Here is a 22,496-nt window from a genome sequence, read left to right on the forward strand (position 1 = left end):
TAGATGTAAAGCATTGCGTGTGACTGGTGGTTGCTGGGGGATATTGCTTCTTTATAGGCTTTGTAGTTATAGGAGACTCAGCAACAAAATGTATTCATCTATTCCTCCCCCTTTAAGCCAGGAACTAGTTGCGTTCGGGAGATGCATCAGAGACTGCGTTCGTACCACCTTGGCATCCAGCTATTCTTCTTGAGCATTGTCTTCTAATCGAGCCTATTGCCCTCTTCATCTGGGCTACTGGAATAGTCAACACTTATTCCCAACACAGGATCTTTGCACTTAGGAGTCCATCTTCCTGGAAAATGTTTCTGCCATAGCGTTGCATTGCCAGATACCCGTTACTCGTCTTTCAGACAAAATGACAGTGGCTCAGGGAGATCTTCCTTAAGCACTCAGCTGGAAATGGCTCCAAATCTGACCGGTGCCCCCTCCCATTTTATTTTCCCTGTTTGTGATACTAAAATCTGTGTGCGGTACTTACTTGTGGGTTGCTGCGAACTAAACTCTTGGTAGCTGCTTCTCTAGTGTGTAGAATACGTCCTGGCACATCGTAGGACCCCAGCTCATTGCTATGAGTAAGTAACTAGCTGGGCCCAGGGGCTCATGCATGCAATCCTAGCCTCAGGAGGCTGAGATCTGGGGATCAAAAACAGCCCAGGCAGAAACGTTCGTGAGACTCTTACGTCCAATAAACTACTCAGAAAACAGCCGGAAATGGTACTGTGGCTCAAAGTGGTGGAGTGCTAGTCTTGAGCACAAAGAGGCTCAGGGATAGTGCCCAGCCCCTGAGTTCAAGACCGAGGGAGAGAGGGAGAGGGGGAGAGAGGGAGAAAGAGAGAGCGAGAGAGAGCGAGAGAGAGCAAGAAAGAGCGAGAAAGAGCGAGAAAGAGGCAAAGAGAGAGACAGAGAGAGAGAGAGAGAGACAGAGAGAGAGAGAGACAGAGAGACAGAGAGACAGAGAGAGACAGAGAGCCCTGAGCCACCAAAAGGAGGAAGGGTCATGTCTCTGAGCTTGATTTTCAGGTTTAGCTTCCATTGTCACAGCTCAAGAGGTGCAAGAAGAGTAGAGTAGTTTCCCATGTAGAAATGCCTACATTTCAAGAATGAGACAAGTGCCCGTTCTTGTCTTCTTGTAACAGGATAGTCTGGCCTTGAGAACTTAAGTGAGGAATTAATTCAGCGAGCCATCCTCTTGCTCCAGTAGCTCTGTCCTGTAACTTTACATGTCCTCCATAATTTTTAATGACTTATTAGAGATCTTTCAACCACACAGAAAGCAGCAATCGGGCACATTTCTGAGCATATCCCACTCTGTCATCAGTCAAGGATATTTTAAAGGACGGAGTTAATGAAGACCTAACGACTGCAGACCATTTGTACGTAAATAAGACTGGAACTGAGGTCAGCCACGCAGACACCTGTCCTGTTGTGCTGGGAGATACCAAGAGAATGCACGCAGCAGACATAAGCCAGGATTGCATGCTGTGTGGGAGGCTGCAGGCTGCCTTAGGCAAGGTCCCATATATGGATCTGGAGTTTTCCCTGCAGGCTCGCCTCTGCTCTTAATTTGTCCTCTAGCTTTTGAGGATGTTTTAAAAGCTCTCAGGCCTGAGTTCTGTAAGCTGGAAAGGAAGGTGTAGCACAGATTGGCCATGTCAAAACTACTGAGGGCCCTTTTTATCATTTTTTTTTTCCTTTCCTCCACAGACCTTACGTGATGACATACTTTTTCAATCTGATTGCGTTTATGGAGTAAGAATCACACTCTCTCTACTTTAAAATTATTCAAAGCCATGTAAAACTGCCAGTTGAGGGCTGATCACGTGCGTGAGACAGCCAACATTTCCATATGGAGTTGATACAGCATGAGACAAAGGGTCGTTACCAAATATTTGAGTATGCTGCCTTATTTCGGATGTATTTAAGATTCTCTTTCTGTAGTCTTGTTCCCTCCCTGGCTTCACCAAAAGCCTCTAGGTTGTGGATTTCTTGAGTCTCTTACTGTTGGACCCATTCATAAAGTTGGGGTTCAGCAGATAGCTGGGGGGTGTGGTAGAGACTTTAGTGCCTTTGAAAAATGTGTGTGTTTATTTTGCATAGCAGTTTCAGATTTAGAGAAGAAAATCAATCTACACCCCATATATATTTTCCCTGGTTTCCCTCTGATGAGTATCAGGATGAGCGTAACACATGGTGACAAGTAAGGTCCCCCAAAGAGTTGATTATTAATGAAATCTTATAGTTTTCACTAGGGCTCACTTTGTGTTGTATGTTTAGACAAATGTGGCAATGTTAGTAGCCATCGTTACTGTATTGTGCGAAATATTTTGTTCCACTGGCTTCAAAGCTGTGTCCACCACCTCATTCCTCTTTGCTCCCAAGCTCCTGGAACCGTGGATCTTTTTGCTGTCTCCGTGGGTTTGGCTTTTTGCAGAATGTCATTGAGTTGGAATCATCTACTTCGCAGTCTCTTCAGATTGGATTCTTTTTTTTTTCCATTTAGTAATATGCATTTAGACTCCTCCATGCCTTTTTGAGGCTTGACAGCTCATTTCTTTTTATCACTAAATGATATGCTATTGGGTGCGCTGCCACCTTGTTTATCCATTCACCCTTGGAAGGACATCTTGGCTGCTGATGTCTTAGATTTAGTTGAAATTTTTATTGTTGTAATTGTAGATTCGTACACCATTGTAAAAGGTCACAAAGAGAGCACTCACACTGATCTGATGATTACCAGACTCCTTCCCCTACCCCACACATAATTAAAGAACGATACTACCACCACGATATGGATATTGGTATAAATCTGCCTATCCTATTCAAATTCCATAAATGTATTTATACTCATTTGGGGGCGATTTTTTTTTTTTAGTTCCAGCACCTTATATTGCAGTACAGATTTATTTACCATCACAGTCAATGCGTTGGGCACTTATGTCACACACACAAAAAGAAGATTAAAGAAGCCTACCCTTGTCCTTTTCAACTACACCCTCCTTATGTCTGGGTATTCAAATTTCCTCTTGGAAAGACACTAGTCGGATTTTGTTAGGGATCAAGTCAATGGCTTCACTTAAATGCAATCAAAGACCTATCCCCCAATAGATTCGCATACTCACATACTCATAATATGTAATCACTTGGAATTAGTTTTCCACTCTGAATAATTCTTTGGAGGATAACACACGTGTGTCAGCAGTTTGTTCTTTTACAACTACTGTGTATCCTAGTCCATGGAATGCTAACACCTTTTACGTACTTAGTTCATGTGCTTCCAGTTAATGCATTCAAATCTTTTTATTTATAAGGGTTCTCAATGAATAAAAAAATCAAAGCTAGAGATAAGGAAACCATGGGCCAGACCACTTTACCACTGAATTCTTTTTAGATGGGTCAGTCCTGGAAATCAATTTTTCAATTGCCATTCAAAATTAACTCGCTAAAACTATTTTGTGGAGGGAAAACAGTACCAAACGTATTCTCAGTTTGAAACGGTCAGAATTCCTTTCTAGACCAACACACACAGAATTCCTTTCTGGGATAAGCTTTCCTCTCATTTGCCATCTGTTGGGAAAATGCTCAAGATCCAGAATGCAAGAGTCCTGGTTGCTTCCTTCCTATGTGTGTTCCATGCTCTTCTGCTCATGACGGAATTCATCAGCTTGTGTCCTTTGGAACATGTGTGCACGAGACAAAGGTGGTGCTGGAGGCATCTCAGATGGCATAGTTCAGACAAGGCCTCCTGTGCGACCTGAAGAGGGCAAGAGGGAGGAAGGGTTTGGGGGGGAACCAACTGCCCCCCACCACTTCTCTCTGGTAGGCGTTATTGGGAAAATTGGGCTCAGAATAAGCTGCCTGATTCATAGGCAATTTCAACGTGGTAAGGTTTCATTGCGTTTCAAGCCTAGCAATGTCGCAAGCTAAGATGGAGGTACATTCTGGAAAGCCAGGTTACAGCAGAATTGATCTCCGCAGATCTCACTCGAGCTATAGCTGATCCTTGCCAGTGGCACACATTATTTCAGAACCATCGCAGAGAACTGTTCTCTAACAAATATATCCGAGTGTGCCCTGTCTAATCAGAACAGTAGACACCAGCCACCTGTAACCGTGAGATTCGGAGATGGAATTTTAAACTGTGTGAGTCAGTGTATATTTACATAGTAAGACCTTCAGCTACTGTACTGGCCCAGGAAGTTGCAATAAGTAAGCAGGCACCATTAGAACAGCCACTGTAAAATCATAAACATACCAGTTCCTGCTGTTTATTGCATATCTTTCTCTGAGCAGAGGTGCCAACAGGAGGAAAGAGAGAGAGATAGACAGAGAGAGAGAGAGAGTGAGAGAGAGAGAGAGAGAGAGAGAGAGAGAGAGAGAGAGAGAGAGAGAGAGAGAGAGAGGTAGGTAGTTGAATCTGAAGGAAAAATCATTTTCTGTGTTTATTTGTCCCAAATTCAAGCTGTGTTTTATTGACAAAATTTGGGAAGGTTGAAGATTTGGCAAGCCTATCTATCCCATTGCCTGCACGAACCCGTCAGCAGCTCATTAATCTTGGGGTGAACTCGAGAGGCTCTTTTCTCTTCTATCACGGGATTCTTTTTAAAGGACATTTCAGTGCCCCTTTTGTATCTCTCAGATTTTTTTTTTTAAATTTACAAGTTGCTCTGTGGATTAATTTCAGCAGATGTTTATTTAAATCTGTCCTGATGGTTTCCCGAATTGGAATGGGAGAAATGATTTTGTGGTAGAAATTGTGTGTTAGGAGATTTTGGGGGTTTCTTTTTTTCACTCCTTTTTGGTCTTTTTTTCCAGTTCTGCAGGTTGAATTCAGGACTTAGTTGTCTTTGCTCAGCTTTTTCACTCAAAGCAGGCACTCAACCACTTGAGCCACCGCTCTACCTCACCTTTTTGCTGGTTTATTGATGAGTGTCTCGTGGACATTTTCCCCTTAATTGGCTTCAGATCTCAATCTTGTGAGGAGCTGGGATTATCAGCATGAGCCACTGGTACCTGGCATACTATGTGTATTTTTTCAAAGACACACTAGCCATTTATTTTCTAGTGGTGAACAGCTAAAAGACAATATTTTCTCCAGTTTTGATTGGCTTTTCTACTAAATGATTCTGTCACACGTAGCCCAGGTGGCCTTTCCTTGTCAAGAAAAGAAAAACGTATGTTCTATAGTTATTCCTCCCCCCTTAACCGTTTTTTTTTGACATTTTTATTTGATGTTAGGAATTGGATGACAGCGTCTTTAAGACACACTGAATATTTTAAGCTTTAAGTTGGTAGCACTTGTGTCTTACAGGTGCATGGTGAATTATCATTTGCTTCCCCCCCTTACCCCCAAAGACAGACATCTAGCGTAACCACCATCTATTTCCTGATACTGGAAACAGACACCGTTTGGGATTCCTTTTATAGTTTTGTCAGCTAACGATTCCAGTGACCACTCAATTGTGGTCTTGTAGTAAATCAAAATTTCTTTGAAAGACCCAGTTCTGTTATATAATTGTTAGTGTCTATAGAATCAGGTCACTAACTCCCCTACAGTAGATTTCAGTTGGGCTAAATGGCATTAATCCTACTACTACACACAACCACCCCCCCAAAAAAAAAACCCCACTTCTCCCTCCTCACATCCTCCTCCTCCTAACCTACAATGGAGAAAGAGGACAGACTAGCTTTATGATGGACCAGGTTGGCTGCATGAATAAAGAAAGGGATTTTGGAAGTGGGCTCAAGTGGTAGGGCAAAAGCCCTGAGTGAGAAAATCAACCCAGAGTGCCAGGCCCTAAGTTCAAGCCTGAGTACCAGCACATGATGGGAGGGAGGGAAAAAGGGAGGGAGGGACGAAGGAAGGAGGGAAGGAAGGCAGAAAGAAGGGAGGGAGGGAGGGAAAAGGGAAGGAAAAGGAAGAAGGAGGGAAGAAAGGATGGAGGGAGCCGGGAAGATAAAAGAAGGAAAGAAAAGGAGCAAGTAACCATAGCACCTACTCCTGTGTTTTCCTTCCTCACCTGCCCACCAGTGGCTTGTTCTAGATGGACTCCCGGGGTTTGCTCTGACTCTGCGGGCTCTGATTTTTTGTGGTCCCTCCATTGTTTTCTGTACTTTTGAATGAAGCGGACTTAGAAAATAAAATCACCCCGAACACTTCAGCCTGCGAGCCTTGCATCCACAGCCAGTGGTTCGTGACCATATCTGAGGCGTGGGCACAGGGAACTCACCTTGTTTTAGAAGGACGAGATTGGCGGTGGGATCGTCACGTGTGGCGTGTCCCGGGTGGATGGGGAGTGAGGCAGTGCCGCCAGTCGGTGGGCGGGTGCCAAGGCCTCATGCCTCCCCAAGTGCCCATAAGGGGACGGCCCCCTGTGCTGCCTGAGGCTGTGTCTCCTTGAGCCAACCAAGAGAAAAGACTTTCTCCTCTGAAGCCTGGGCTCCAGGACCCCGCCGACCCTGTCTGTCCCCACCATTCACCTCTCCAGTCCCTAATACCTCTCAGAACAGAGAACAATTAAAGCCAGGCTTTCCAAGCAGCTGGAGAATTAAGCCAAATAAAGCAGAAGTCCTCAGCCTCGGCTGGAGGCCCGCCTCATTATGAGAGCAGAGCTATTAGCCCTCTTGCCGTTGTCTTTCATTTCTCAAGTGAGGTGATTCTAATTAAATTAATCTGCATGTCAATCTATCGGTGATCAATCAAAGAGCCTTAGGTCTCTCCCATGCTGCCCCAGGGATGTCGGCTGACAGGGGCTGATAATGCAGGAAGAAATAAACTGTCGAGCAAAGTTAATTAGTCAACATAATAGGTGGATTAAACAGGAGCAGGCAGATCCCTGTTTCTCCTGTCAAAGCATGAGGTGGGAGACCACGTTGCAATTACAGACAATTATTATATTTGGTTGTAAGAGGTCGCATGAATAAACATATCTCCGTGGGTTTCAGTTTTAATCCCCTTCCCCATTTAATATAAGGAGAAGTGTAGGTCATTGCTTTTTATTGTTTTAGTCAAAGTTAACTGAGGTCCTTCTGACAAGCTGGGCTCAGACTGACTTACAGGAGATGGCCTGGGAGCATCTGAACTGTGTCTTAGATCCGCTCTGTGTGTGTGTGTGTGTGTGTGATGTATCATTTACGTAATCTATACATACAAATACATATATATGTATATAATTTTTCTTTAAAACAGATCTAAGAGTTAATTAGCAGGACTTCACTTTCAAGGGGGTGGGTATGATAGTATGTGGAAAGAAAAAAGTATAGGAAATCTCAGGAAGATACCCACGAGAAGAACATGTATTCTCCGTCTCTCTCTCTCTGTCTCTCTCTGTCTCTCTCTCTCTGTCTCTCTCTCTCTCTCTCTCTCTCTCTCTCTCTCTCTCTCTCTCTCTCTCTCTCTCTCTCTCTCTCTCTCTCTCTGCAACCTTCTCTTTCATTTCTCTTTCTTCTTAACCCTGACACAGTAGGGAGGAAATATTTAAAGATTCAAAAGCCTTTTATTTGCATGATCGGCTGTGATATCTGCTTCAGTGTCGAAACTGAAGGGTAATTTAGGTGAAACACAACCACCCTTGTGTAAAAAAATATGCTAATAAAGATCCTCTTGTTAAAATTATGGTTAACAGTGTACCTTCTGCTGTGTAACTATAAACTGTGCAATTTTACTTAAAACTACATCAAAAACGTTCCATGCCAAAGACCCTCTCATCAATAGCTCCTCTTGTTAGATTTGTATTGCATAAGCACCAGTCATTATGTGAATAGCTATGCAATTTTCTTCAACTCCCAGCTGTTATTTATTTAACTAGAGTTTATTACCCACCATGCTTTTATATGAAAATGTTCATTCATTTTTCCCCCCCTCTTTCTCTCTCTCTCTGTTTGCAGGTCGTGGTATCTACAACAGTCAACGTGGATGGCCATGTCCTGGCTGTCTCTGACAATATGTTTGTCCACAATAACTCCAAACATGGGCGGAGGGCTCGGAGGCTCGATCCTTCGGAAGGTACGCCCTCTTATCTGGAACATGGTAGGCGAATCATTTTCATTGGTTGGCATTGCTCCGTTTTAACTGTGCATTTATTTGCTTTCTTTTTTCCATGCTACCCTTAACCCATGATCCACTGCTGTATCAGATTTCTAATGGCAACTTGTATCGATCCTCTGGGAGTTTTGTGACCATTCAAAATAGGATGCTGAATATTTAAAGATGGGAATCTATATATATATATGGCGTGTGTGTGTGTGTGTGTGTGTGTGTGTGTGTGTGTGTGTGTGTGTGTGTGATGACTCCACCCAAGATAGCCAATATCTTTCTTCAGACTGAGAGGAGAGAGACTGGAGTGAAGTCAAGGCCAGTCCATCGGGGGAGATAAAGAAAGGTTCTGAGCCAGGTGCCGGTGGCTAGCTACTCAGGAAGCCAAGATCTGAGGATCATGGTTCGAAGCCAGCCTGGACAGGAAAGTCTCTATGAGACTGTTATCTCTGATTAATCACAGAAAACGCTGGAAGTGGCACTGTGGCTTAAGTGGTAGAGCACTATCTTTGAGCAAAAGAAACTCAGAGATTCAAGGACAGTGCCCAGGCTCAGAGTTCAAGCCCCAGGACTAGCCAAAGAAAAAGGAAAGAAAGAAAAGCTCTGCACCCTGATATTGTACCTCTGTAATCACCTGTGGATTTCGTTTGGAGATGAGGTCTAGAGTTGAGTTTGTAGATATATTAGGAATAGGAGACAGACCAAATATTGGCTTCAGTCAGCTGTGTCCTCATCACTACATGATAGAGCTCGGCTTCTGCTGCCAGACTTGGGTGGAGGGAAAAGCTACTTTTGTTTTGAGAATAACTACACATCAGTGATGTCTAGGAGGGGACAGGAGGAAGCCAGGTAAACATGAGTTGCGCTGGGTGTGAGAATCCATCCTTCTATCGGTCCCGCAGTCAGCGACTGAGACTCTACTGGATAAGGAATGCCATACCCTACTTGCTCTCTCCCTCAAATCCCCAGGTGGCTAGGCCAGCAGGATGCTTTTGAAAATGCTACCACACAAATTGTCACCCAATTGCCTGATTCCCTCCCCCCGCCCGTCATAGGTAATGAACTGTCCATGCTATAATTCATAAGGTCACTGCCAATGCCCCAATTTAATAAACATACCACTATCACCCTCTTGCCTCCCCCTACCATGCTTAGGGAATACACAAACAGTTCGTTTTTATTAATTAGTCAGATGTAACACTCTTCGAGGGGACCCGTCACTATATCCAGTTTTATAGTCCTTTTAAAAAAGTAAACCATCATCTTTCAAAAGCTGCTTCTTTATGGTTTCATTAGGACTGAAACAAATGGATATTACTTTTTGCAGGAGGCCATTTGAAACACCTACTTGTGATTTCATTCCCAGGACCATTTCTGCACTTACAATTATTCTGATCTTAACTTTACAGTAATGTTTTTAATTCATTTGGAGTTCCTCACCGTATTATTGTACAGTCAAAGGTATTGAGAGGAGAGGAAGGAAAAAAAGATAAGAGGAGGAACCAGTGGGCAAAATTTGGAAGACCCTGGATTAAGAAATGTAGAGAGAGAAACAAGGGTGCGGTGGGGAGGGTGGGTGGCTCATAACTTTAATTGTAGCTCCTGAGAAGGTTGATCTGAGGACTGTGGTTCAAAGCCAACCTGAACAGGAAAGTCCATGAGGTTCTTGTCTCACAACTAGCCATTCAAAAGTCAGAATTGGAGCTGTAGCTGAAGTGATGGAGTTCTAGCCTTGGGTGATAAAGCTACGGGACCCAGGGGTCAGGAGTCCAAGCATAAAATTAAAAACAAAATTCAGTGAGATTACTGACCCTGGCTGGTGGGATGAAATGGGGGGGACTACCTTATCTGTAGATGGATTTGACTGTCAACTTGAAAATTGGGGATGCCTTCAGTTTCACTAGGTGCTCAGAGGAGGCTCCCATTTCTGCTCTTCAGGAGCCAATAAGAAAACTTGTAACACCCTGCCAGTTACCCCTCCAATGGGAAAAATCCCAAAGCAAGCAAATAAAACACATTCTGCTGGGAAAAAAAGAGATTGGGGTGCAATGTGTATGACAATTGCTGGCATCCACACCAGGAACCCCCAATTCATATCAGTTGTTTTTTTTTTTTTTGCCAGTGCTGGGACTTGAACTCAGGGCCTGGGCCCTGTCCTTGGACACTTTTTGATCAAGGCTCTGCCATTTGAGCCACAGCATCACTTCCGGCTTTTTCTGTGTATGTGGTACTGAGGAATCGAACCTAAAGCTTCATGCATGCTAGGCAAGCACTCTACTACTAGGTCTCACCCCTGGCCACCCACATCCATTTCTTTGCCTAATTCTGGGTTCCGTGTGACCTTGGAGAAGTCACCTTAGCTTTGGGAAGCCTTAGGCTCCTTCTTGCAGAGATGAAGGTAGTGGCTGGCAGTGGGGTAAAACACAGCCATGAGTCTCACCTGTGCTTTGGGTGGGGGCAGCGATGTGGAGAAGGAAGGGCACTGGGTGGGGAAGCGCACGCTCTGCTGTGCCCGGCCACAGCCAGTCACCAAGGGGAACCAAAGGCTGGAGGCACCAGGTATTTCAGCCTGGCAAGAATTAACTCCTCCAGGCACTGGTAGCTCAGGCACTAGATACCTTGGAGGCTGAGATGTGAGGATGTCAGACCAGAGCCAGCCAAGGCAGGAAGGGACATAAGACTCTTATCTCCAGTTAGCCACCAAAAAGCCAGACGTGGAGCTATGGCTCAAGCAGTAGAGCACTAGTCTAGAGCACAAAAGGCTAAGGGACCTGAGTTCAAGCCCTCAAATCAGCACACACACACACAAACACACAAAAAAATTATATAAAACTTTCCTAATTTTTAATTGTTGATATTTCAACATTAAAGTAGAGAGAGAGGTAGAAGAGAAGGCAAACACAGGAAGTAAGAATCCACAGCACAAGTTAACACCCTGGCTCGAACATCTCTCAGCTTCCTCCCAGCTCCAGCATTCTCTCTACTGCAGGGCCTAGGTCCTGATAGTTCAGCTGGGATATTCTAGTTTACAACTGACAGATGCTGCTTGCTTGATCTGCTTCGGTTTACCAATCCACAGATGACCAGGTTTGTTCTTATGATACCACTCCAGAAAATGGTGCCTTTGCTGTGAGTTTGTGACTGTGCCCTGTGCTCTCCAGGCGGGCGGGGTTGCTCACCCTTCCAAGCCGTAATTACTTCTTCCATGGCATGAACAAGGAGACACATGGAGACGCTTCCTCATGACAGTGCCGTAAGAGCGACCTGCTTTATGGCAGCCTGGACCAGTCTCTCACTCATTTAGACCCTTCAAGCTGATCCATCCTTATCTACTAGCTCATGTAGGTGATGCAGGCCAGTGGACTTAGATGCTAAGCTATGCTCATTTGGCTATAATACTGCATTTTGCTACTGAAAGATCATCTCTAAAACATTGTATTTGTCCCCTCTGCCTCTCCATTCCCACCCTTACCTCAAAATAGCTACTGCAAAGTTTGCCAAGTGTCTTCACTTCTCGAGACCTGTAGAAATCTTCATGTCCTCTCTCTCCTCTCTCTAGCACCCACCCCCAATTCTGGGCCTTTTACCACCTCATTTACAGGTGGCCTGAATTGTAAGCAGCTCAGCACATGTCTATTTATATCCTGCGTGTCAGAGAGTTGGGGAAAATTTCCTTTCGTGGCTCATCTTTCTGCACATAAGTAGACAAGAAATCATGGCTCACGTTCATGCATAGTTTTCCTTGTGTGACCCATGAACTCTGAGCCTTCACACTGATGAATGTCCCTGCATTGCAAATACCAGAGTTGACAAATGTAAATTTCTGACATTGCATCTTGCATGGTCTGCGGAAGAGGTTGAGTGTTGCTGCACTGTAGGTGATGGTAATTATACCTCCCCTACCCCAAGCTGTACATTTTCTTCATTCATAAACACTGAGATTTTCTTTGGCTGGATCTTTATGGGAACATTTAATGAGTTTTCTTCTTTAAGCAAGAGCTTTAGGCAGGATGTACAGTGGTGGAGAAAAGCAACCTCAAAAATGTAACTGCACTCAGGCTTCCAATTGTTTACAAAAGCATAGGCTTGAAACCAAAGGCCTTGGGTTGAGGCCACCCACGGTAAAACACAGCATTACCTGTGTGCTTACCTTGGCTTCTAATCACTCAGGCCAATTCCTAGGTACCGTGGGATGCCGAGCCTGAGGGGCTTCCGAGAGTACTGTTCTTGTCATTGCTGTTTATCTGGATGCTCAGGTTGTGTTTACTTGAATTTAAGGCCAACTGTGGTATCAGTTTGTAAATTTCTTCCCCCTGTGGCAAAATGGGGTGCCCCCACTATGCAAGAGAGCAGAGACCCTGTCAGCTAGCACGCACTAACACTTTATTATCTAATGATCTAATATGCACCAAGGCAAAGAACCGGCGCTCATCACCCTGACACGGAATGCCGGGAGAAGTGACTAAATTACTTTATGTTCCATTAGCGCCAGCAATGATGGTGAACTCACCGCAGCATTTATGCAAATGTCTGTGAATACACCCCAGTGGCTTTGTCAGGAAGCCAGCTGACAGGCAGTTTAAATGCTCAATTTTTAGGGGATTTCTTATCTCTATCCTTTATGTCTGTCTGTCTGTCGGTCTTTCTTTATGTCCATCTGTCTGTCTACCTACCTACGTCCCTACCTATCTATCTACGCACATATGCTATACATATGTGTTTGTGTTTTTTTAAAAAAAATTTGGTGTGTATATGTTTTTCTCCCTTCTTCCATACCCTGTTGACTTTGGGGGCTGACTGGACAAAGTGGAGTAGCTCTAAGAGTCCCCCCTCAGTCCCATCCAGAAGTAAGATCAAGGTCTCAACCTGGCTTTCTTCACATTTTGGTTGTTTTTTTTTGTTTTTTATTTTTATTTTTGAAAATCTTCTGGATGTGGTATGATTTTCATATTTTTTTTTGTGAAAAGAAATCAATGGAATGATCATGAGTTTTTTAGAATAAGAACATTTTAATGTTTGTAAGTTCTGACCTGTGACTCTACTTTATTATGTGGCATGAGTACAGATTAAAAAAATAAACAAATACACCCACCTTTTAGAAATGGAAAAAATCTGATAGGAATGAACTAAATTTCCCTTCAAAGTAATGACAAGGATTTTGACATGAAAGAGAAATGTGCCAAGATCCCCAAATAAGACAAATCAAAACAAAAGTGGGCTTGGATCAAACGGAAAAGTATTTTGAGAAATAGAGAGCAGGGGTAGATTCACCAGGGACCAGCCCCTGCTTGTAATTACAGCTTGAGAGAAATAGAATCAGGATTTCGCCATTGCCAGTTAGTTCTGACCTTTGGTTCCAGATGTCTCTGACAATATGGTGTTATTCTTGATCTTTAGCATATGACCTTCTTTAATCCTTTCACTCCGGGCTGGAGCAGATTTTGCTTCTGTTGGTTGCTCCTGGGGCCTTGGTGATGTCGACTTGCCTCTGCCCAGCTGTACTTAAGTTTGTTGCTATAAGGACATGTGGAGAAAGATGGTTTGAGCCTGAGAAAAATCACTCCAAATGCACAGAATCGCATGGACTTTCCAATAGAGACGAGAGGCCCTGTTCTCTTTTCCTCTTGTGTAATAAGACTCAGAGATCCCTAAGGATTGTCAGGCTGCCTGGCTGAAGAGCTAATCCTTTCTTTACCATTCACTAGCAGTGTGGCTTTTCTTCCGTAGGTCTCGTCTATGAAGGTGCCTGAGCAGGTCCTGTTCTATGGCCAATCCAAGCCAAAGCCATTAAAACATGCTTTCATGCAGGAGGAGCCTTTGGAGGAACAGGGCCTTCTCCAGAGAGACTCTTCCTTTGGGTCTCCTTTGGCCAATGAATTAGTCGGGCATAAGTCAGCAGCATGGACTTGAACCCAGTTGTCCATTTGACCTATTGGGTACATTGTTTAGGCATAGTAGCACAATGGGTGGCATATCCCTGCCTCCTCAGAGCTTATGATGTAAATACAGAAGAAAGCCATGAGACAAGTTCTGTAGCTAACCAATCGGAGCAGAGAATACAGGAACCCCACAAAAAGGTCGAGGACTCATGACCTACCAGGAAAGCTTTCCTCGAGGATGTTTCATTTACACTCAACCCTACAAGATGAAATGGTTCACCAGGCTTTAAAGGGGACCGCTAAGCTTCCCAGGCAGGAAGAGGTAGGATGTACAAAGGCTGTTTTGCTTAGATGATTTCAAGGAACTAAGGAGTCTGGAATGGCTTGTGTGTTGCACTTCCAGACAAAGAATGAGTGGCAGGATAAAAGATGGCCTGGCTCAGGGCGGGCGAGGCAGCATCCTGTAGCCTGCATGGGCTGGCTACAGCTAGGGACAATGAGGAGATGACATTTGGGGGCCTGTGGGGTTTTGCTAGAGTCATCGTCATTTAGATGGGTGTCTCCTATCTCAGGGTGGCCTGGGTAGCACTGTTTACTGTTGTCTATAACTTTACCCTTCCCTGCTGGGCTCTGGAGACTCACCAGGGACCTGGCCGAGCCTCAGAACTACCTCCTTCATTACAACCTCTTCTATCCGTGGTGTTGGTCTTTGATACTGGCAATCTCGCATCTCAAGAGTTCTCTTCTTCCAGGTAGGCTTGCTTTCCTGATGTATTTGCTCATAAGGAGCATGGAAAAGGTTTACCTACAGACTTGTCTGCAGACACTCATAAGTTTAGACCTTCGTCATGGAAGGTTGCTGTAGCATTTAACTTACAGGATGTCTGTCCCCGCTTGCCCTCAACGTACACACCAATGAATCACTGGAAGAGTGAAGATAAACTAAAATAACAGGCAAAAATGGACACTTCCAGATTTATCTCTCTTCTGGACCAGAGCTACAGCTCAGGCTGGGTGATGAGTCACCAGAGTGTACAAGGCCATCTCCTTCATCCTCCTCCCTTTATACGAAAGGAAACGAAGTGCTAGAGAGGTCACAGGTCCCGCACACACTCGAGACACAGCCATTTCCTGCTGCGACACACCGGGGTGGTCGTTGTAGTTACTCATGGGCTGTGATTACAGACATGGGTGTAGGGGTTACACAGCTTCCAGGTCTTTGGGTAGCACAGAAGAGGAGGAAGAGGAAGAGGAGTGTGTGGGGGGAGGACTGGGGTCCACCTGAGTGTCCTTGCAATCCTGGTTGGTGAGGACTCTTTTCAGATGGGATCCCAAGGAAGAATGCCTCTGCAGCCACACTAGCTCTTTGTCAGGAGGGAACGGGGTGCCAGACAGTGAAGAAGAGCACGCCCTTGTGCTCCCGGGGGCAGTAGTCACTACAGAGCTTGTGCAATGGGCTGCAGGGCAGGCTTGCTTAAGCAAGCACCTCTCCAAGGGGCCAGGTTCCATAGAAAAAAATCTACTAACATTGTTTTGTGAGCTGAGGGTGGCATGTTACAGATGACCAATGGTTCTTTCCCTGGGACAGGGGAGGCTTGCATTTTCTCCATGTGTCATAAACTAGAGCAAAGAGATACCAACGTAAGTGGTTTGTTTTTCTTCCCCCCAACATCAGATTGGGATTTTTACTTGGAGCAGTTGGAAAGATGTCTTTTGTCTTCCCTGGGAATCAGAAAATAGGTGGCAAGCAGTGAAGATAAGTCTCAGATCGAACGAGGACCGGTTTTCTAGTGTGTTTCCTAAGGACGTCAGAAAGCAGAAATCCAATTCTGGAAACTTGGGAGCCAGGAAGACTGGAACTTGAGGCAGGAGGGTAGACTTAGCTGCCCTGTCTGAGAGACACCAAGCCAGGAGTTCATTTTTTTCCTTTTTTTTTTTTCTATTTGGTGCTGGCACTGGAGCTTGCACTCAGGCAGTGAGTGCTGTCCCTTGCCTTTTCACTCAAAGATGGTGTTCTACCACCTGAGCCACAGCTCCACTCCTGGATTTCTGGTGGAGTTAATTGGAGATAAGAGTTTCAGCGACTTTCCTGCCCAATCTGGCTTCTAACTTCAATGCTCTTGGCCTTCTGAGTAGCTGGAATTACAGGAGTGAGCCACTAGCTCCTGGGTTGTCTTTTTTCTTTTTTTTAATGGAACTTATCTGAGTTTACCTCCATACTTAATTTTCCTCTTCTTCTATATGAAAAAAATTTAAAAATACTGATGTGACTTGATGACTCATACATTTTCCATGGAACCAGCAAGATAATAAGGAAGGTAGTAATTGTTTGTGAGGATGTTCTAATTCAACCCCCCAGAAATGTTGATACTATGGATTATGGGGTACATGTGTAGAGAGAAAAGAAGACAATGAGAAAACTATGAGGCCAGATATGTCTGCACAAGCCTGTACTCCTAGTATTTCAGAGGCAGAGATCAGAGAGGATCACAGTTTGAAGTCCGCCCAAGTCAGAAAAGGGCAAGAACCGCATATGAACAAACAGGCTGGTGAAGGTGTTTCACATCTTGTTATCCAAGCTGTGTGGAAGGCTTGGGGTGGGGAGGGGGTGTGCGGATTACCGTTCAAATCTCGCCCTGAGGAAAACCATAAGATCTTCTCCAGAAAACAAAGCAAAAAAAAGTGGGATGGGTGAAGCTCTAGTAGAGTTAGCTGCCTTGCAGAAGCAAGACTCTGAGTTAAAACAAAACACAAACTGAGACTACTAAGCAAGCACACAGATGCTGGAGTGATGTAAAATATACACTACACTTCACTTAGTGTAGCCAGCGGTCCATGGGTGGGTGGGGATCTTTTATAAATTTCTTACATACTCATCAACTGTGGGAAATTTCCCTTTTCTGCCATCTTGTTTGATGGAACACACATGTGTTCTGCACCTATTTTATTGACTCATTATCATTTTAATAAGATTTCTATTATTTTTAAGTAGTTATCCAAAGGAGGTACCACTTAACAAAATCGTTTATGAATACAGTGCATCCTGATCAACATTTTCACAGCTCTCCGACCCACACCCTACTTTACTTTTCATAATTTTGTAGTATAGACAGTGGATTATTGACTGCATTCTCCCGTCCTTCCCTCTTTCATTCGTCTACCTCTCTCCCCTGGGCCCCATGTAATAATCAGTGCAGAGTTGTGTCGCCAGGAGGCAGTTGGGGATGTGTTTCTGTTTGGAGAGTTTCTTTGAGGCCCGTTTTTTTGGTTTTGGGGGGTTGTTTTTTTTGCTTATCCGCGCATTCTAAATCCAGTTGTGTTTATGGGCCTGTGGACAGTTCCAAATCCCCGGAGCATCCCGCGCTAGAGAACCTCAAAGACTTCAAGTGAGAGTTAGATACCAGCAGAAGCCCTGCCGCTCTGTGCTGAAACCCTTCTGACTATGGGATGTGTAGAAGCAGCGGCCGAGAGCTGAGTGTGGGATGTTTCTGTGTGATGCTTATGGGAATACATGAAGACAGAGTTCTGCCGCTGCCCTGCTACATGGCTTCCGGCTTCTGGCAGGAACGAGGCCTTCTACTCTAGGCCCATTTCCTCATTTATACAGGGGATGCTTGCTAGAATCCTTCAAGCTCTAATAGTTTGGTCTTTTTTTTTTCTTTTTCTCTCACGCAGCTGAGTCTAAGAGAAGTTCTATTTCTCGTGCTAACACATAGCCTTAGGTGGCAGTGGCCAAAGTGGCAAAGTGACCGCACAGCAAATGTCTTTGCTAGGCCACTGCCTAGTACATTTGAGCCCTCTCTGGAGGAGGCTGGCAGTTGGTTGCAGGAAGTTTGGAGAAGCCACAGGTTTGGCCCAAAGAACCATTTGGGTCTTTAGTGGGTCTCACATGCTGTGGTTTCTCCGATTCTTCTGCTGAGAGGACTTGGTTGATAATCACTTGAGTTCAGCATTGGACTTTCAGACCTGTGTTTCCCATACAGGTAGGGAGAAAATTCCTAGGAGACGAACATACAATATTAAAGTATTTCCACTGCTGCATTTTAATTTGGAAGCAAAATAAATAATGACCATCAGGAACTGAACCATTGAGGTCTCCCAAGGATTACTGCTTAGAGTGTGACTGAAGAAAAGGTTAATTGATAGAAATGAAACTCATAACTACCAAGAAGTCAACGAGTGGTTATACTGCCTACTTACACAGTTGGAAATACTGTCGAGAGGGCTTTCAGGGTTGGGAGAAGTAATAATTCTCCTAAATCATCAGAATCAGTAGAAGCCTCTGGAAAGTATTCTTCTTCTTCTTCTTTTTTTTAATTTCCAGAATTAAATTGTTGTTTTTCTAAAAGCAACAGCAAGTTTATTGGCTTAGTTTACAGTTAGAATAGACTTAACATCCCCATAGAGCTTAACAACAACGATAACAATCACCAAAAAATAAAAACCTCCCCCAAACTCTTTAACTCTGTTGCTAATTTTTAATCAAGTGGTGTCTGCAAGTCAGACAGCAGAAATCACTGTGGACAGAAGACTATCGTCAAGGCCGAGCCTTGGCCTGGCTCTGCCTGGCAGTGCGTGGTGGTGATTTACACTGTGCCCACTGGGCCCTGTGAAAAGCTGACATGGTGATCTCAAGGGTAGGATCGCCTGTCCATTTCCCAGATAGCATTTGAGTTCAAATGACAGAAAAAAGGGGTAACTGTGTTGATGCTGCTGCTGGAGGGAGGAGGGGGTGGGAAGCAGGGGTGGGGCCCCAGGAACCAGCCGGGCCTAAAAGACAGGAAGTCCTGGCACTTCCAGAAGCGGAAGTGGGCCGCTGTGTTTTCTCATCTGGTGGCTACCCTTCCTCCTAACCTTAACATCTGTCAGCAGGGCCCACCTGGGCCTCGCACGTTTAGAGCCCGGTTCAGGAGGAGGGACAGTGACACTAACTGGTGCTAATTTTAACCCCCAAGAGAATGGAGTGCCTGGCTGCCGGAATGGGGGTCAGATCAGCCCAGGAAATGGGGCTCTCACAGAGCTGTGGCTTTCCCACGTGGGAAACTCATTGTGGGGTGTCCTGGCTGGCAGTGTTCGCAGTTTTTAGGCTACTCAGTTTAGTTCCGTTCAGTGCCATTCCTTGGCTTTTCTGTTCTCTCATGAACCACTGGGTGTCTGTCTCAGAGGATGGAGTCCCCCAGGCCTGCAGAGGGGTGCTTCTTGACATCAGCAGCCTCCAGGATGTGTGCATGCTTATCTGTGGCAGTATTGAGGGAGTAATGGCGCACAGAAGGGCTGAGATTGCAGTGGTGGTAATGCTGTGTCCCAAGAATTAACTTAAAAAACTTTCATATAGAGTGGTTTAGCATTTAGCAAAGCTAGGCGGGAGTCCAGAGCATTTTGGGCAGAGAGGACGTGTGTGGAAAGGTGGGTGAGGGTAAAACACGAGGCTGTTCAGGAAGGTGGGTGAGGTCTAAGGTCCGATTTTGAGGAGTGAATTTGGCAGTTTTCCATGGGTTGCGCTCCCCCTCCCCCCCGTCTTGGATGTGGGTCCAGTCGACACAAAATCATAGTCTAGTGAAGTGCTAGGTTTTCCACTAACGTTTCAGGAGACGAATGGTTCCACTGTTAGGATGGCCATATATCTGTCTACTTATTATTAATTTTCTCAAGTAGTTGTCCAAGGTGGGTCTCAACTCAGATGTCCCCTTAGGAGTAAGAGGCAATGTTACCCCTCTCCTGCTTCTCCACCAACCCCACTGAGGATGCCAGCCTGTCAGAAAACAAGGAGGCATCAGGTTCGGAGCTGAGCACTTGGCCTGATCTTTTAATCCTCTTAGCCACCATGGGAGGGCACTGCTGTCACATGTCCATCTAATGAGGGAAACTGAGGCTCTCCTTTTAGACTTTAGTAATGGCCCCACAGAGGATGAGCTGAGCTTGTTTGCAGTTTTTGTCCTTCCAAGCAGCTGACACATGGCGGGGACTCTGCTCACGGTTACCTTCCACCAGTATCGCTGTGCTGTTCCCAAGCTGCAGCCCCAGAGATGGCTCGTGACCCTCCCTGCTATTTGAGCATGTAATGCAAAACCTGCTTCAATAGAAGCAAACTGACGACATTACTCAAAGGGAAACTGAAAAGCCAGATCTGTGCCCAGTCCCCAGGGCGATACGTTGGCATGCGCAGGGATACAAGGGAAGGGGCTTTTCTGGGTTAAGATAAAAACTCCTGGTATCACATCACGCTATCGGCAACCCCATCTCAAGCTCCCTGAGCCAGCCCTGCAACCTGAAATACTCAGTGGACAGAAATGAAACTTTATAGAAATTCAGTGATCATCACCCTTATCAGATGAATACGATACCATCTCAGGATTTTCGCATCCTGAGGGAAAAGAGTTTTACCTGTATACGTGCTAGGGAAAGTCAGAGGGTGGTAGATCTGGGGGGAATGGAGACCAGTCTACCATAGGCAAGTCAACTGGAAATGACTGACCAGCCATTAAAGTCCTACTGAGACATGACAGCCAGGGTGGGGGTGAAGGGTCGTCCTGGTATGGGAACCAGATGTGATGGGAACCAGAGAAGGAAAAGAAAAGTGAAACACAAAAGTCACACTCTCCAGGCCGCAAGGTGCAGAAATAGATCCAGGTCCACCAAATGTGTGTCTGACCACTAAACATGAAAGCAGAACTCGGGTATTAATACATGTTTATTCCAATCGGTGCCATTCATCAATATTTTATACGTGAACATATGCTCCTGTGGCTGCCTTATCTGACAGTTGTACTCAGCATGCCACCAGAGGTACAGAGCTGTGCTCTCCACCCACCGCAGAGGACACAAGACAGGGAGAGCGTGAGCTCAGAAGCGGTTTCAGTTTCTTGCATCAGCCTTGGAGCAAAGCGATAAAGATGTGAAGTGTGGATAGGCAGCAGTGTATTTAGAAGATGAACACAATTGGTGAGACCGAGACCTTTAATTCTTGTCTGTTTTGAGCACAGTAGGTTCTCAAGTGCACTCAAGCCTTCATCTATATTATCTGTGGATGACGGGGCATGTCTCAGACAGCTCTAAGACTCTTCAGCATTTCTTTGTAGGAAGGCTCCCCCCTCTCTCTCCCTCCCTCTCCCTCTCTCTCTCCCTCTCCCTCCCTCTCTCACCTTCCTCTTTCTCTCTCTCTGCTAAAATCTTCTGGCCAAATCATCAAGCCAACAGAGCTCTTCCAGTAACTATTTGGTACAACAAAATTTTATACACTTGAGAGCCAGATTCACATACCTTTCTTTTCACTTTGGCAGTTTCCTAAATGTTCTTGGTGTAGTTAGCCTGTGGAATTCGATCCTTGTTACTCAGCAGAAAATGTGTTTGTTTGTTTTTTTTTTTTTAAAAATCCAGGCATGGTGGTGCATGCCTGCAATCCCAGCACTCAGGACGCAGGGGCAGGAGGATTGTGAATTCAGCGCCAGGTTGGTCTACATAGCAAGTTCCAGGCCAGCCTGAGCTCTGTAGTAAGACCTTATCTTAGAAAAATACAAAAACAAAAAAAAGAAACAAGAAAGTAATTGGGAAAAATATAAAAGTATTGTTTTAGGAGAACCAATTTTTTTTTTTTTTTGCTAGTCACGGGGCTTGAACTCAGGGTCTGAGCACTGTCCTTGGGCTTTTCTCAAGGTTAACACTCTGCCACTTGAACCACTTCACCACTTCCAGCTTTTTCTATGTATGTGGTACTGAGGAATTGAACCCAGGTCTTTGTGCATGCTAGGCAAGCACTCTACCACTAGGCTAAACTCCTGGCCCAGGAGAACCTATTTTTAAACAATAACATTTTTATGTGCAAATTTCCATGATGTTTACCATTGAGAGTGCATCCAGACTGAACATGAGTGAGAGTGAGGGGAACTTCCTTCCTCAACATGAGATCTACAGCGTTGCTGTCAGTCATGACAGATGTATAACACACACACACACACACACACACACACACACACACGAGTGTATGTGTTTAGCAGCCCAACATGCAACTCTAAAGAGCTGTTAAACCAGCAAGTTTGGTGATATGTTTAGCGTTCCTGTTTGGATTGGCGCCTGTAGTGTTATGTTAGGATGCCATTTTCTGAACTTGGAAATAGATTTCACTATAATTAATATGTGGTTTTATGTCTCAGGAGTGGGGGTTGGGGATGGGAGAAATAATTTTGCTTAATAAAGTAGTATTACTCTTTAAAGTTAGTAAATATCCTCCCTCTATCTTGTACAAGTAAGATTTTTACAGGACTTTGGCTCTATTTTTATAATTGAAATGGGCATTTTAGCAAAATGGAGCAGAATTTTCAGATAAACACTAGCATTAGAGGAAAGATTGGGTGTTGTATTTGGGTGTAATGATCAAAGTAGATTCCTAAGGATTCATGTGAGTATCTGAGATCTACTCCTTCATTTATAAAATGGATTTAAGAGTAATATCTGCTAACTTACTGCTTGAGATGGACATGGAGAGTAGTACAGGAAATGTGATATAAGGCCCTTCCAACCCTTCACGTTGCTAGTCAAGACTCAGGCATTAGTTAGGTATAGAGTCGTGTGTAGCTAGTGCATGC

General features: G+C 44.7%; 1 protein-coding gene across 4 annotated transcripts in view; it reads left to right on the forward strand.

Moving 5' to 3' along the window:
- The window catches only part of Ebf1 (EBF transcription factor 1), a 386,167-nt gene that overhangs the window by 247,069 nt on the left and 116,602 nt on the right, over positions 1-22,496 (forward strand). For 2 of the 4 annotated variants that reach the window (XM_090321094.1, XM_090321095.1), the window contains exon 8: positions 7,888-8,029. In XM_090321094.1, coding sequence (XP_090177220.1) covers positions 7,888-8,029 — 142 coding nt within the window. The remainder of the gene's footprint in view (positions 1-7,887; positions 8,030-22,496) is intronic. The other 2 variants (XM_090321097.1, XM_090321098.1) reach the window with 1 other exon arrangement.

This window comes from Megascapheus bottae, chromosome 29, assembly GCF_031878675.1.
Source record: "Megascapheus bottae isolate mThoBot1 chromosome 29, mThoBot2.hap1, whole genome shotgun sequence".
NCBI lineage: Eukaryota > Metazoa > Chordata > Mammalia > Rodentia > Geomyidae > Megascapheus > Megascapheus bottae.